The 15916-nt window shown below is 40.5% G+C and overlaps 1 protein-coding gene across 4 annotated transcripts in view; it reads left to right on the top strand.

Annotated features, from left to right (window-relative positions):
- The window catches only part of dennd6b (DENN/MADD domain containing 6B), an 86396-nt gene that overhangs the window by 31653 nt on the left and 38827 nt on the right, over positions 1-15916 (top strand). For all 4 annotated transcript variants that reach the window (XM_059987152.1, XM_059987153.1, XM_059987154.1 and 1 more), the window contains 2 exons: positions 1851-1913; positions 14532-14587. In XM_059987152.1, coding sequence (XP_059843135.1) covers positions 1851-1913; positions 14532-14587 — 119 coding nt within the window. The remainder of the gene's footprint in view (positions 1-1850; positions 1914-14531; positions 14588-15916) is intronic.

Here is a 15916-nt window from a genome sequence, read left to right as displayed (position 1 = left end):
TCTGATTTTGTCAATTTGAGTAAAATAAGATGCCTCATATGGTTGAATTAATCTTCTCTAAATTGTGGGTTGATAAGTGTATTGAACAAGTAAAGGGAATACAAAAATTGAAGTTATAAAGGTAGATAGTATTGGACAGTTTTTGTCATGTTTGCATGCTGTTGTACTGATTTGCATATATAAAATCCTGATAAAGCTCCCCTGAACAAATTTTCCTTTGACTCCTCCCACTTTCTCCAAACTTGAGGGGCAGCCATTGGCACTCACCTGGGCCCCAACAATGCCTGCCTCTTTTCTGGCTACATAGAACAGTCCATGTTCAAAGCCTTCCTTGCTTTTTCTCCTCAACTCTTCCTCTGCCACATTGGTGACTGCATTGGTGCTGCTTCATGCACCCATGCTGATCTCATCAATTATCAACTTTGCTCTAACTTCCACCCTGCCCTTGAACTCACTTGGTTTATCTCTGACATCTCCCTCCCCTTTCTCAATCTTTCTGTCTCCAGAGATGGAGACAAACTGTCAACTGACATCTTTTATAAACCTACTGATTCCCATAGTTATCTTGACTATGTCTCTTCCCACCACTTCTCCTGTCTTTTTAAAAAAAAGTTTCTTCACCTTCACCACATCTGTTCCCTGGACGCAGCTTTCCATTCCAGGACATCAGAAATGTCCCCCTACTTTAAAAGACTAGGTTTCCCTCCCTACACTATTGCTGTTGCCCTCACCCCTGTGTCCTCCATTTCTTGTATATCTGTGCTCACTTCATCTTCCTGCTGCCTTACCAGTGATAGAGTTCCTCTTGCTCATAACAACCACTCGATCAACTTTTGCACCCAACACATTATCCTCTGCAACTTCTGCCATCTCCAAAGGGATCCCACTACTAAATATATCTTTAACTCCACCCACCCCCACCCCAGTTTCCGCAGAGATCACTCCCTCCATGATTCCCTTGTCCATTTGTCTCTCCTGACTAATCTTCCCAGCATTTATCACTGTAAACAGCCTAACTGCTACACTTGCCCATACACCTACTCAGGGCTGCAGACAGTCCGTCCAGGTGAGGCAACACTTCACTAGCAAATCTGCTGGGGTTGTCTATTGTGTTCAGTGCTCCCAATGTGGCATCCTGTGGCCTTGTTGTAAATTGGAAGGCCACTTTGTCAAGCATCTCCACTCCACCTGCTACAAGCGGGACTTCCTGGTGGCCAAACATTTTAATTCCTATTTCTATTATCATTCCGATGTGTTGGTCTTGTGCCAAGACTAAGCCAACATCAGGGTGGAGAAGCAACACCTTATAGTCCCTCTGGGTTGCCTCCAACCTGATATCAAAAATATCAATTTCTCCTTCTGGTAAACAAATTTTCCTGCTTCTCCACCCCCTTCCTCTTTTTCCCACTCTGACCTTTTACCTTTTCTCACTTGCCTGTTACGTTCCCTATGGTTCGCTCCTTCCCCTTCTCATATGGTCCATTCTCCTCTCCTAATCAGATTCCTCCTCCTTCAGCTCTTGGCACCTCCCACCCACCTGGCTTCACCTATCGCCTTCTAGCTAGCCTCCTTCCCACTACCCCTCCCCCCCCAGACCTTTTTATTCTGGCATCTTCCCCCTTCCATCTTAGTCCTGAAGAAGGGCCTCGGCCCAAAATGTTGACTATCTGTTCATTTCCATTGATGCTGCCTGACCTGCTGAGTTCCTCCAGCATTTTGTTGGTGTTGCTTTGGATTTCAAACTTAAGACTTTCTGGTGTTTATATGAATCTTTGTATAGTTTGGAAGTTCTGAAAACATTATTTTTTATAATGCATTTAGGATTTTTTCCTTTGCCTACACAATTACAGGTACGGATACCATCTAAGAATGACAAGATTGGAACAAGTCCTCTCAAGCAATCTAACCAAGAGGTATGGCAAAAGTGCATACTATTATCTATTCTGATGATCTATCTCCATACTTTTTACTTGAATAAGTTTTGATAGTTAAAAAAAACTGTTAAAATTGTTCAGCTTGCAGTTCAGGGTTGGTATAAGTATTGCGACTTGAGCTTTTACCTAAATGGATACATAAAGCAGTGGCAATGTGTTTTTATAAGCCCCTTAAGCATAGTTGCAATTCTTGAGATATTTTCAGGTACACTATCAGAGAAAAAAAATCAAAAGCATTTTTTTGGGACATATTAGGATAGATGGGTAAAGCTTGGTTGAGGGAGGTTTTTAAATGTGCTGAGACAGAATGTCCTGAAATGTAGGAGAAAAATCTATAATTTAGCCAGCTTCAGGAGTGGCTGTTAATGAAAGCACAGAAATTAAGGATGTACAAAAGTCTAGAATATCTAAGACACTCTAAGATAGTCACATGCATGAAAGAAAAATGGAAGGTATGTGGGAGAGAAAGGTTACATTGATCTTGGAGTAGATTAAAAGGTCAGCAGAACATCGTCGTGGGCTGAAGGGCCAGTACTGTTCTGTGTTCTCTGGTTTCACGTCTTCCCAATACAACAGGACATTCTGCCCTCAATGTTGTGCTGATCTTGATGCCAATTTGTATTAAGTGTCCTTTCTATGTGTCATCCATATCCCTCCATTTCCTTCATGTTCATATGTCTATCTAAAAATCTTTTAAACTCCACCAAACTGTCTGTTTCTACCACTACTCCTGGTAACCCATTCCAAGCACTTACCATTCTCTGTGTTTTAAAAAATTCTAACATTGTGATTGACATTTTATTCCTGAAGAAAAGGTTCTGACTGTCAACTCTTATCTATGCTTCTCAGTTTTAACTCCTCCACCCTCAGCTATCAATGCTCTAGGGAAAACAACCCAAGTTTGACCAACCTTTCCACACAGCTCACACTCTCTAATCCAGGGAGCATCCTGGTAAACCTCACCTGGATCTGAACCTCATATCCACAGCCTTTCTATAATGGGGAAACTGGAACTGCAAGTGCAGTTGACTAAAGTTTTATACAGCTGAAGCATGATTTCCTTATAACTCAGCATCCCTACCAATCAAGACAAGCATGCAATATGCCTTCTTTATTACCATATCCGTTTGCATTGCCACTTTTAACAAGCATCAAAAAAATGGGTCTCTGTATTTCCTTCTGCAACTGGATCCTCAGTGGGAGACCACAGTAAGTCCAGGTGGGAAATAGTATCTCTTCCTCACTGATGTCAATCTTGCACTCAATGCCAGTTAGACCAAAGAACTGATTGTGGACTTCAGGAATGGGAAGTTGAGAGAACACATACCAGTCCTCATGTCAGAGGAAAGGGTGAACTACTTTAAGTTCCTGGATGTGAACATCTCTGAAGAGCTATCCTGGGCCCACTAGACTGGTGCAATTACAAAGAAAGCATGCCAGTGGCTATATTTCATTAGGAGTTTGAGGAGACTCAATACGTTACCAAAAACTCTAGCAAATTTCTACAGGTGTACTGTGGAGAGCATTTTAAGTAGTTGCATCATTATCCGGTATGAAAACGCCAATGCACAGGATCAGAAAAGGCTGTGGAAGGTTGTATACTCAGCTAACTCCATCATGGACATTAACCTTCCCACCATTGAGGATATTTTTAATAGGAAAGGTGATGCCTCAAGAATGCAGCATCCATCATTAAGGATCCTCACCATTTAGAACATGCACTCTTCTCATTGCTCCCATCAGGGAGAAAGTATGGGAACCTGAAGATACCCATTCAATGTTTCAGGAAAAGATTCTTCTCCTCCACCATCAAATTTCTGAATGGACCACTCTTTTGGACACTATTTCACTTTTTGCACCACTTATTTATTTTTTTTGCATTTCTTATTGCAACTTTTAGTAATTGTTTTATGTTCCCACAAAACAACAATTTCATGATGTATGTCAATGATGATAAAGCTGATTCTGATTCTGTTTCTGATCCTATCTGCAAGTATCTACTTCAATCCACTACCACTAACTTGACACTCACTGACCTATACCTCACTGGCTTGTCCACTTGTGAACAAAGGCACAACATTTTCTCTTCTCTGATTCTCCAGGAATCAGAGCTTGTTGCTAGTACTTGTTGCTTGTTGCTGGTGAGGACCCAAAAATCTTTGTCAAAGTCCCAGCAATCTCCTTGCTTGTTTGTTTCAATATTCTGGAATATTTATTATCAAGCCCTTGGGATTTATCTGGCATAATGCTTTTCAGAAGACTTAACCTCCTTAGGTTCTTTTCTCCCCCTTTTATCAAATCTAAAGCAACAAAAAGCAGAAACAGTCCTGTCACCTATGGAGCAGATATCCATAATGGTAATTACAGCTAAGCTTAACTTCATCCTCTTTTCCCATAATACTCTTAGTATTGAAATTAACATGTTTCGGGTCGTCAGTCCCACCATATTTATTCGCCTGCCACTTGCTGTCCTCCCTTTCAGCCTTACCTGTCATTACATCTTTCTGGCACTCAGCCAGGATGTTGTGCTACTTCCCTGGAGCAAGAATATCTCATAATGGGTACATGGCATCCTGAGAAAGGAGGGTGAGCAGCCAGAGGTTGTGGTCTATTGATGTAGCAAAGATAAAGGCAGGAGCAGGGATGAGGTTCTGCAAATGATTTTAGGGAACTAGGTGGGGGAAAAAAGGTAGGATTTCCAGGGCACCCATTGCCCTGTTCTGATGATTCCCATTCTCTTGCTATGCTAGATTTAACCCTTTTGAGTAGAACCAGCAAACCTCTGGGCAAGGATAATGGTTCCTCTCAGATGTACATCGTCCTGTTTGCACAAGTCCTGCCTGCCCTTGAAAAGAGCTCAATGATACATAAATCCTCCGCACTAGTTTCTTAGCCACATTTGGAACTGCAGAATGTGTCTATTTTTCTCCTCACTCGCACGTGGCACAAATAGTAATGCTGCAATTACAGCCCTGGAAGTCCTGCTTTTTAAAATTTTCTACTTAGTTCTCTAAAATCATTTTGCAGAACCTCATCCCTGCTCCTGCCTTTCTCGCTGGTACTCTGTGGACCACAACCTCTGGCTACTCACTCTCCTTTTTCAGACTGTCTTGTACCCATTATGAGACACCCCTGATCCTGGCTCTAGGGGGCAATGCATCATCCTGGAATCTCAGTTACAGCTGCTGAACAGCTTATTACCCCTTTCTATCAAGTCGCCTATCACTATCACTCTGCCTAATTTCACCCTTTTCTTCTTTGCCTCAGTGCTGGACACTGTGCCACTGACCCATGTACTGCATCTGAAAAGTAACCACTCCCTAACAGTATCCAAAGGGGTATACCTGTTACTGAGAGGAATGGCCACAAGGGAGCTCTGCATTGTCTGCATACTCCCCTTACTTCTTGTGGTCACCAGCCCATCTGTAGCCTGCACCACAGATGTGACCACCTCACTAAAACATGTTATCTGTGATGTGCTCAGCATCCCCAATGATCCTGAGTACATCCAAGTGCACTTCTACTTCCTTGACCCAGTCAATCAGAAGCTGCACCTGGATGCACTTCCCACAGCTGTAGTCATCAGGGAGACCATAAGATTCCCTGACTTACCACATCTTACAAGAAGAGCATTCAAGTGCCCTGTCTTCCAATTTGCCTACACAAAGTCAAAGATCATAAAAGTCTTTGCCTGCTTCTCATCTGTGCTTCCTCAGCAAAGCCTCAGAAATTCCATTACCACTTTGGCCCACTGTCACGATAGCCATTTCAGTTGACCTTGCCTTCCTTTTATTAGCTAAATTGTCTCACGTTTAGCCAATCAGAAACAATTTTTTTTAAAGCTGATGGCCTCCCCTCTGCTGCTCTGGCTTTAATTGGGATATTTCTGTTGTTTAGGAAAAACGTCTAGCAAGCAGTCTAAAAATTCAGAACAATGGAGATATCAGTAGAGGTGATAAGGTGATACCATCAAAGTGCATTTGGGTCCTGATGTGTTATTGAAGGCAACGTGTAGATGAGAAATGACCCCAAATATATTTGAGAGCATATACAGTGCAAAGAGGAAGTAGTGCTTGAGATTTGCTACCTTTGGCTGGATGCACAATAATTTGATTGGACAAGGACAGTCATACTCGAAGACACTGGAGAAAGATGGTGCTGGCAATTTGATAAGGATTAAGGAGAAATGGGTTATCATGCTCACAGTCATTTAAGAGATTGATGAGCGCTGTGGCAGAAGTCAAAGCATGCACAAAGTGTGACAGTTAATTCAGTAAAGGGAAATGAGGGGGCCATCTGGGAGACAAAGTGATTTGGAAGCAAACATAAAATGTGATACATGAAGTAAAAAAGCAATTTGTAAATATTTGAATGAAAAACGTAACATAATTTCCATATGGCCAAAAGATTTGAGCAGAGTTCTAATCTACAACGTGTGCAAAGCATTATGCCTGTGGTAAGTCCAAATCTGTTCAATCAATTTTGTTTCAGTAATTTCCTGGCAAACCACCATTTAAATGATGGGGCATGTTTGCCCTTTTAATGTTGAAGAAACGTAGTGTATTTACCATACTCACCATACTCCTCCAACAGCCAAATAGATATTCAGTCATGGTCATCTGAGGCACTGATGGTGATAGCATCTGGAGCTGAGGAAAAAAAAAAGAAATGGAAACTTACCTTCAGGAACAATTATATTTGTACAATATCTCGGTTTTATCTTCATGCAGGACTTCTGGTAGTAATCGAGATGCGTTTGGATCCTTTAAATGAAGTGGAAAGCATTAGCCTCTGGTAATAGCTTCTGTCCTCAAGAATGTAACATACTGCATGAATAGAAGATTGCTGAAATCAAAAATCTGAAATAAAAATAGGAATGCTGAAAATATTCAGCAGTCAGGTAGCTTCTGTAGAAGGAGAAACAGAGTTAACCTTTAGGGCGAAATACCTTTCATCACATGCTACACCATGGGTAGCATGTCATTGTTTGCTAATGACACTAAATTAAATGGAATAGCAAATTGTGCAGAGGGTGCAGACAGTCAGCTGATTGCTATAGTTGGGTTAAGTTAGTTGGCAGGAGTCTGGCAAATGGAGTTCAATGTTGATAAATGCAAGATCATCTACTTTGGAAGGAAAAATAGAAGATCGGATCAAACGATGAAAAATTGCAGCATATTGTTTTATGGAGGTACTTGGGGAGCACTTGTGCATGAATCACAAAAAGTTGGTTTGTAGATGCAACAGGTTTTTAAGAGGGCAAATGCAATATTGGCCATCATTGCCAGAGGGGTTGAATTTAAGAGCAGTGAGATTTTGCTGCAATTGTGCAGGGAAGTGCCAGCAGTACAGAATGCACTTCTGGTCTCCTTACTTGAGGAAAGAAATATTGGTGTTGAAGCCGGTACAGAAGAGGTTCACCAGGTTGATTCTGGAGATGAGGGGTTTGACCTCTGAGGAGAGATTGAGTCACCTGGAACTATCCTCACTGGAATTCAAAATAATGAGAGGAGATCTTGTAGAAACGTAAAATTATGAACAGCCACTAAGAAGCCATAAGGAGGGAAAAAATGAACTATGAAGGTAAGCTAGCCAACAAAATCAAAGAGCATGCCAAACATTTTTTTCAGATATATAAAGAGTAAAAGAGAGGCAAGAGGTAGTAATGGGGGACAAGCTAAATAAGCATTTTATATCCACCTTCACTGTGGAAGATACTAGCAGTATGCTGGATGTCCGAGAGTGTAATTGCTATTACTAGGGAGAAGGTGCTTGGGAGGCTGATACAGATGGACCACACTGCACTGTTCTGAAAGAGCTGGCTGGGATGGTTGTGGAGGCATTGGTAATGATCTTTTAAGAATCACAAAATTCTGGTATGGTTCCAGAGGACTGGAAAATTACAAATGTCACTCCACTCTTCAAGAAGGGAGGGAGGCAGAAGCATGGAAATTATAGGCCAATTAACCTGACAGTGTTTGGGAAGATGTTGGAGTCGATAGTTAAGAATGAAGTCTCAAGGTACTTGGAAGCACATGATAAAATAGGCCAAAGTCCGCATGATTTCCTTAAGGGAAAATCTTGCTTGATAATTCTGATGGAATTCTTTGAAGGAGGATAAAGAATTTCTGACTGGCAGGAAGCAGAAATAATCCCCATTCAAAAAATAATTCTGATTGGCTGAATGGTGTTACGCGGGGTGGTGAGGGCACCACTTTTTATGTTATATGTCAATGATGATGGATTTGATAACTTCGTGGCCAAATTTGCAGATTATATGAACATTGGTGGAGGGGCAGTTAGTGCTGAGGAAGCAGGGAGGCTGTAGAAGGACTTAGTTTAGGAGAATAGGCAAAGAAGTGCTAGATGGAATATAGTGTTGGGATGTATATGATCATGCACTTTGTTAGAAGGAGCAAAAGTGTACACAATCTTCTAAATGGGCAGAAAATTCAAAAATCTGAGTTGCAAAGGGACTTGGGAGTCCTTATGCAGAATTCTCTTAAGTTTAACTTGTAGGTTGAGTCAGTGACGAGGAAGGCAAATGCAATGTTAGCACTATTTTGAGAGGACTAGAATATAAAAACAAAGATGTAATGCTCAGGTTTTATAAGGCATAGGTGAGGTCTCACTTGGAGTACTGTGAACAGTTTTGGGACCCTTATCTAAGAAAAGATGTGCTGGCATTGGAGAGGTTTTAGAGGAGGTTCATGAGCATGATTCTGGGAATGGTGGGTTATCATATGAGGAATATTTGGTCCTGGGCATGTACTTGCTGTAATTTTAGAGGGGGGATCCCTTTGAAACCTATGGAATGATGTGGGGAGGATGTTTCCTATCGTGGTGGTGCCTAGGACCAGGGTGCACAGTTTAAGAATAGAAGGATGTCCATTTAGAAAGGAGATGAAGAAGAATTTCTTCAGCCAGAAGGTGGTGAAATTGTGGAATTCATTGCACAGGCTGGTGTGGAGGCCAGGTTATTAGGTGTATTTAAGGCAAAGGTCGATAGGTTTTTGAATAGTTTTGGCATGAAGCGTTAAGGGGAGAATGGGGTTGAGAGAGAAAATGGATTGGCCTTGATGAAATGGCAGAGCAGACTCAATGGGCTGAATAGCTTAATTCTGCTCCTATCTCTTATGCTGTTATGGAAACTTGTTTCCATGACGAAGTCCTTGGCCAGGTCAGCTATGATCTTATTGAATGGTGGACATAATTTGGACATGAGTACTAAAGGTATGGTTGTTATCTGCCTAACTTTGTGACATCAGTAAATTTAAGAAGATATAGGGAGACTACAAACAAAAATGTTAGCATTGGTAATCTTGGATCTTGTACACAAGTGATTGGACATAGAATTGGTAAATGATGTATATAGTGGATCCATCTGATCTGGTAACTTTTGACAGGAAAAATTGAAAAAAATATTTCCAAATAGTGGGAGATTGAAGATCTCTGAGATGCTGAGGAATCTCTGTCCTCATGCATAATCAACAAAAGGTTTCTTTGCAGGTGCAGCAAATAACAGAATACTGTTGTTTATTTCATGTGGGGATTAAATATGAAAAGGAGGTGAAGCTTCATAGTGAATACACATTTGGAGCACAGTGCTGGTTTCCTTATTTAAGGAAGAATGTTAATGTGTTGGAAACAATTCAGAGTTGTTTTTTGAGGCTAATACCTGGAATGGGAAAGTAGTCTTATAAGCAAAAGTTAGACAGGTTTAATCTGTATAACAGAAGATTCTTAGAGTCCTAACAGGGTGAATGTTGAAACCATGTTTCCTTCTATGTGAGGACATACAAGTGGTCATAATTTTAAAATGGTGAGGCAACATCTTTTCTCTCAAAGAGTCAATTGTCTTTTAAACTCTTGCCCTCAAAGAGCAGTGGAAGCATAGTCTTTGAATATTTTTCAGGTCGAGTTACCTAGATCCTTGTTAAGCAAGGTGGTGACAAGGTACAGCAATACATAGAAATATTGAGATAAATTTTATCAACTTCAACTCAATATCAAATTCACTATGTTTTCATTGAATGGTAGAGGTTTCAGCTCATTTAAATGTGAATAGTATGCATATATTGTAAATGGTATAAAAATAAGTATAGAACATTATTTCAAATTAAGCTTCAAATTAAAATTCAGCATGGGGCATGTATGTCAGCAGCATCTTTGTCCAACATGGAATCTACTTCCAGGTCTACAGATTGTCCACAGAAAAAGAAAATTACCAAGTACAAGATAAAATGCAGAGATATACCAAAAATAGAGAGAACTGCAGAAGTCTTAGCAGCAAATCCACAAGCCATGATTGAATTTTAGTAGCAGAACGAAAATCTTATATGGTCAACTTAGGAGCAGTAATGGGCAAGCAAGAATGAAGAAAAATAAGTGTGATTAGCAGCAGATTGGAACAACAGTAGTTTGTAGTTCTTACAAAATGGGGGATTCACTCGCAGAATAATCATATAAACTAAAATTACTGCAGGTGCTGGAAATCTGAAATAAGAAACAGAACATGTTGCAATACTGTATAGGCCAGGCATATCCATAGAGAGAGATAATGTATAATACTTTCAAATCAAAGAAACCCCTTCACATGAATGTCATCCTTCTGAAATATTAATTCTTCCTCTCTCCTTGATGTTGTCTGATCCCTGGAGTATTTCTTACATTTTCTGATGTTAATTTTTGCCCTTTTCTGGGCTTGTGATAAAGTTGAATTGTTCAATGGAAGAGCTGTAAATGGACAACTTGAAGGAAATGGAATGGAACAGGGGAAAGGGAGAGAGAATTTAAAGGGAGGTGAGGAGGATAGTACAGAGTTTGTTGTTTGTAGGAAAAGACGCCAGATGCATAGAAGCAAGGTCAATATGTAATTTTGTGTGGTGTGCAGATTGATAAGCAAGTAAGGTGAGTGTAGATTTTGAAATCTATTTGATATTTTTCAACTGAGTTATAAAATTAGTGATATGACTTGCAAATCCAAATGAGGCCATATCAGAATGTCAGTTTTAGTTAACATATTTTATGAAAATTGAGAAATGTAAAATTCAAATGGAAAATGGAAGCATCGCCTCGAATCAGTCTGAAATCAACGACACATTAAGGAAATTTTACTCACGACTTTACACCTCTGAATCCCTAAATGATAACATATTGGTCGAGAATTTTTTAAATAGCTTAAATATCCCTATGATCTCAAAATGAGACTGAATGAGCCAATATCATTAGAGGAAATATCTTCAGCTGTCTCGTCACTGCAGACTGGTAAATCTCCAGGACTTGATGGGTTCCCTGTAGAATTGTTTAAATCATTTTCGTCACTGCTCTCACCTCAACTAACCTTGGTTTTATCTGATTTGTTTAAGCAAGGTAAACTGCCAGCATCATTTAATGAGGCATGCATCATTCTTCTAGCAAAGAGAGGCAAAGATCCAACAGAGTGCTTCTCATACAGGCCAATCTCTCTGTTAAGTGTTAATGTCAAAATCTTAGCTAAAGTTCTGGCCCGTAGATTGGAGAACATCCTACCCTCTATTATTTCTGAAAACCAAACCAGTTTTGTAAAAAATCGCCTCCTTTTTTAACATACGCGGTTTTTAAAATATCTTATTCTCACCTTCAGTTGGGATTCCTGAATGTGTTATCTCCTTAGACGCAGAGAAAGCGTTTGACTGTGTGGAATGAAATTACTTTCTTTGCTGTTCTAGAAAAACTTGAGTTTGGACCAAGTTTCATCACGTGGATTAAACTGTTATAATCATGTCCCACTGTCTCTGTTTTGACCAACTCTCAGCAATCCCAACCTTTCAATCTCAAATGTGGAACCACCAAGGGTACATCTTAAGCCCGTTACTTTTCGATCTGGCCATAGAGTCACTGGCGATTGCATTCCGCAGTTGTGCGGATCTGACGGGGATTTGGAGGGAGGGAGTTGAGCACAAAGTCTCCCTTTATGCGGACAATCTTTTACTTTTTATACCAAACCAAATCACCTCCGTACCCTCCCATGTTCTCACTCCTTAAAAAATTTAGCCTGTTTTTAGGATATAAACTTAATTTACACAAGAGCTAACTTTTTCTAATAACTGGAGAAGCACAAGTGTCAAAGTTTCAAAACCTCCCTTTTAAGGTAGTGAATAACCAATTTACTTACCTTGGTGTCACAGTAACAAGGAATTATAAGCGTCTTTTTGAGAAAATTTCACTAATTTGTTAAATCATACAAAACAGAGCCTAGTTCAGTGGTCACCCTTGTCCATGTCCCTGATGATCTGAATTAATGAACATACTTCCTAAATTCTTATACCTTTTTCTGTGACTCGCTAGACTCCGTCATATCATCCTAATTATGGAAGGGTAAGCGTCCTCGACTGAATAAAGTCCGTCTTCAAAAATCTAAAAGGGTTGGGGGCATGGCTCTGCCCAATTTCCGCTTTTTTTTTGGGCAGCTAATATACGCGATCTCATCTTTTGGTCTCATTTCCACAACCAATCTGACTGCCTAATATGGTTGGCAATGGAGCTGAACTCTATATTTCTGCACTTCTTGGATCTGCACTCCCTTTTCTTATGCCTAAACCAATTGCTAATCCTATTATCAGGCACACCCTGAGAGTATGGTTTCAGTTCAGAACGTTTAGTGCTCGCTATGGCTTCTCTCTCTCAAGTCCTATTCTACATAATCACCTCTTACAGCCTTCTATACATGATTCAACATTTCAAGACTGGTATAGAACGGGCATCAGGCGCTTTAAAAATCTTTTTATAGACAACTGCTTTGCATCATTTGAACAACTGTCTGCAAAGTTTAACTTACCCAACACTCTTTTCTTCAGATATTTGCAAATTAGACATTTTATTAGCCCTTTGTTATCAAACTTCCCTGAGGTACCTGACACAAATGTCATTGATAAGTTTCTCTGCATGAATCCATTGCGCAAAGGTCTAATATCTACTATTTATGACAAGGTAGCGGTCTGAGGCGAGCCCCCCTTGACAAAATTAAAACTGCCTGGGAGCAAGATTTAAATTTTTCACTGTCAGACAATGTATGGGATTCAGTTCTCAAGTTAGTTATCTCAACCTCTTTATGTGCCTGCCACTGCCTGGTCATACACAGGGCCCATATGTCTAAAACTAAATTATCTTATATTTACCCAGATGTTAATCCCTGCTGCGACAAATGCAAAAGGGGCAAGGCTTCCCTTTTTCACATATACTGGACATGCCCTACATTGGAAAAATACTGGAAAGATGTTTTCCAAACTCTGTCCCAAATACTTAATTACAATCTGGAACCTAACCCTTTGATTGCTCTTTTCAACACCTCCGGAGAGGGGGACACGCACCTAAGTCCAACCAAACGTCGCATACTGTCTTTTGCCTCTCTTTTGGCCAGGCACACTGTTGGAGGGATGCTGCCCCACCCAACAACGCTCAGTGGCTTAGGGACATCATGTCCAGTTTATATCATGAGAAGATGCAATATTCAACTCTCAATTCAGACATAAAGTTCCAAAAGGTGTGGGGACCCTTTCTTGAATATTTTCAGAACTCCCAGCCAAACTAAAGGTTCATCCCTTCTTCCTTTCCTCAGCACATAACTCCCTGACTCAGCATCCTCTGGTAAAATTCTATGAACTCAGATGTGTAAACATACAACAGTTTACATGTTAGGAAAATATACATTCTCTATACCAAAGCAGCTCTGTGGGGATAAAGGTTCTGTTTAACCCTTTTTGTTAATCCAGTGATAGCTTTAGGAATTGGGAGGGGTAGGTTGGGGGCAGGGAGGCAACCAAAGCATGATTATACTAGGCTGCATCTCTTTCATAGATGTGAATTGTACATTTGTTATGCACTACACAAACCTCCTTTGTAGTATGCCTTATTGATTTAAAAAAAACAATAAAAATATTGCTTAGAAAAAAATAGAGAAATGTTTGGAAGTAAACAATATGGGCGATTGATGAGATAAATTCAAAGAGTTTTGAAAGAAAATGTGAAATGTATGGGACATGCTTTTTGATGAGAGGCTTGGAAAGTTGAAATAGACCTGCAGTCATGTTCAGGAAAGAGATAAGAGATAATAGACAAATTTTAAAAGGACCAAAACCAGATAAGAAACTAATTTATAATTTACAAGGCTGTTTAGGGTGGAATAATGATTAAGACGCCGAAGAGAAGTGTGGAAGGGTAAGCCTGGTGAATTAAAGTTATGATTCTCTATTTAGAGTAGAGGACTCATGATTGTCCAGCTAGAAATTACTTCTGAATGCTGAGTCACAGAAACCACGGTATCTAAAGAACTGTTATAAAGGATGTTGAGGTAGATATTTGTTTTAAAGCTCATATATTTTTAGTGACTAGTACAAGCATGATGTACTTTGCTTCTAAAATTCAGCTCCGGTGATGTCAACGTGCTCACATTCAGAGGTGGAAAGAGGTGGAGTTTAACTTGTATACTCTATTGGGTGTGGTGAAGGATATTGGATGCAAACTTTAGAGAAAGGCATTATCTCTGAAATCCTTTTTCACACTGGTATTAAAATTGTATTATTGTGAATACTGAGTATTTTTTTAAATCTTTCTCAGAATCTGCTCCCAGCACCAATGGTCATTCCTACAGTAAATGAGCTGGATCTTTTCAGGCAAGTGATCTTCAGTGTAGCAAGTGAACTTTGTCGAATATTTTGATGCTGCTGTATAAATATCTTGTAAATGTTGACTGTAAAAAGAAAAGCTCATAATACCCTTCCTGCAACACACACAGAATGCTGGTGGAATGCAGCAGACCAGGCAGCATCTATAGGGAGAAGCACTGTCGACGTTTTAGGCCAAGACCCTTTGTTAGGACTAACTGAAAGGAAAAATAGTAAGAGATTTGAAAATAAGAAGGGGAGGGGGAAATTCGAAATGATAAGAGAACACTGGAGGGGGTGGGGTGAAGCTGAGAGCTGGAAAGGTGAATGGCAAAAGGGATACAGAGCTGGAGAAGGGAAAGGATCATGGGACAGGAGGCCGAGGGAGAGAAAAAGGGGGAGGGGAACACCAGAGACTGGGAGACCGTTTCGCTGAACATCTATGCTCTGTCCGCCAGAAAAAGCAGGATCTCCCACTGGCCACACATTTTAATTCCACGTCCCATTCTCATTCTGATATGTCTATCCATGGCCTCCTCTACTGTCAAGATGAAGCCACACTCAGATTGGAGGAACAACACTTTATTATATACTGGCTGGCTAGCCTCCAACCTGATGGCATGAACATTGACTTCTCTAACTTCTGTTAATGCCCTTCTTACCCCATCCCTGATATATTTAGTTCCCCCTGTTTTTTTTTTCTCTTTCTCTGCCCCATCAATCAGCCTGTTTTCCATCTCCCTCAGGTGCTCCCCTCTCCCTTTCTTCCTCCCTAGGCCTCCCGTCCCATGATCCTTTCCCTTCTCCAGCTCTGTATCCCTTTTGCCAATCACCTTTCCAGCTCTCAGTTTCACCCCACCCCTCCAGTCTTCTCCTATCATTTCACATTTTCCCTTCCCCCTCCTACTTTCAAATCTCTTACAATCTTTCCTTTCAGTTTGTCCTGACGAAGGGTCTCGGCCTGAAACAGTCGACAGTGCTTCTCCCTATAGATGCTGCCTGGCCTGCTGCGTTCCACCAGCATTTTGTGAGTGTTGCTTGAATTTTCAGCATCTGCAGATTTCCTCGTGTTTGCTTTTTAAATAGCCTTCCTGGTTGTTTTACCATTCATCTCAATCAGGGTAATTTACTTAATAACAGAAGGTCTCTGGGATCTGGGAGGAATGTAGAACACCTGGGCGCAGGAAGAATCTACATAATTACAGGAAGGAAATGCAAAGTCCATATCGACATACCAGAGGTCAGGATTGAACCTGGTTTACTGAAGCTGTACTGCCAACAGCATCTCTTTGTGCCCTAACAGCCACCTTAAACTGGGGCAAACAAATATTTTCTCTT

Source organism: Hypanus sabinus, chromosome 13 (assembly GCF_030144855.1).
Source record: "Hypanus sabinus isolate sHypSab1 chromosome 13, sHypSab1.hap1, whole genome shotgun sequence".
Taxonomy (NCBI): Eukaryota; Metazoa; Chordata; class Chondrichthyes; order Myliobatiformes; family Dasyatidae; genus Hypanus; species Hypanus sabinus.
The sequence above is the reverse complement of the archived record's forward strand: the minus strand, read 5'-3'. Positions and strand labels throughout refer to the sequence as shown.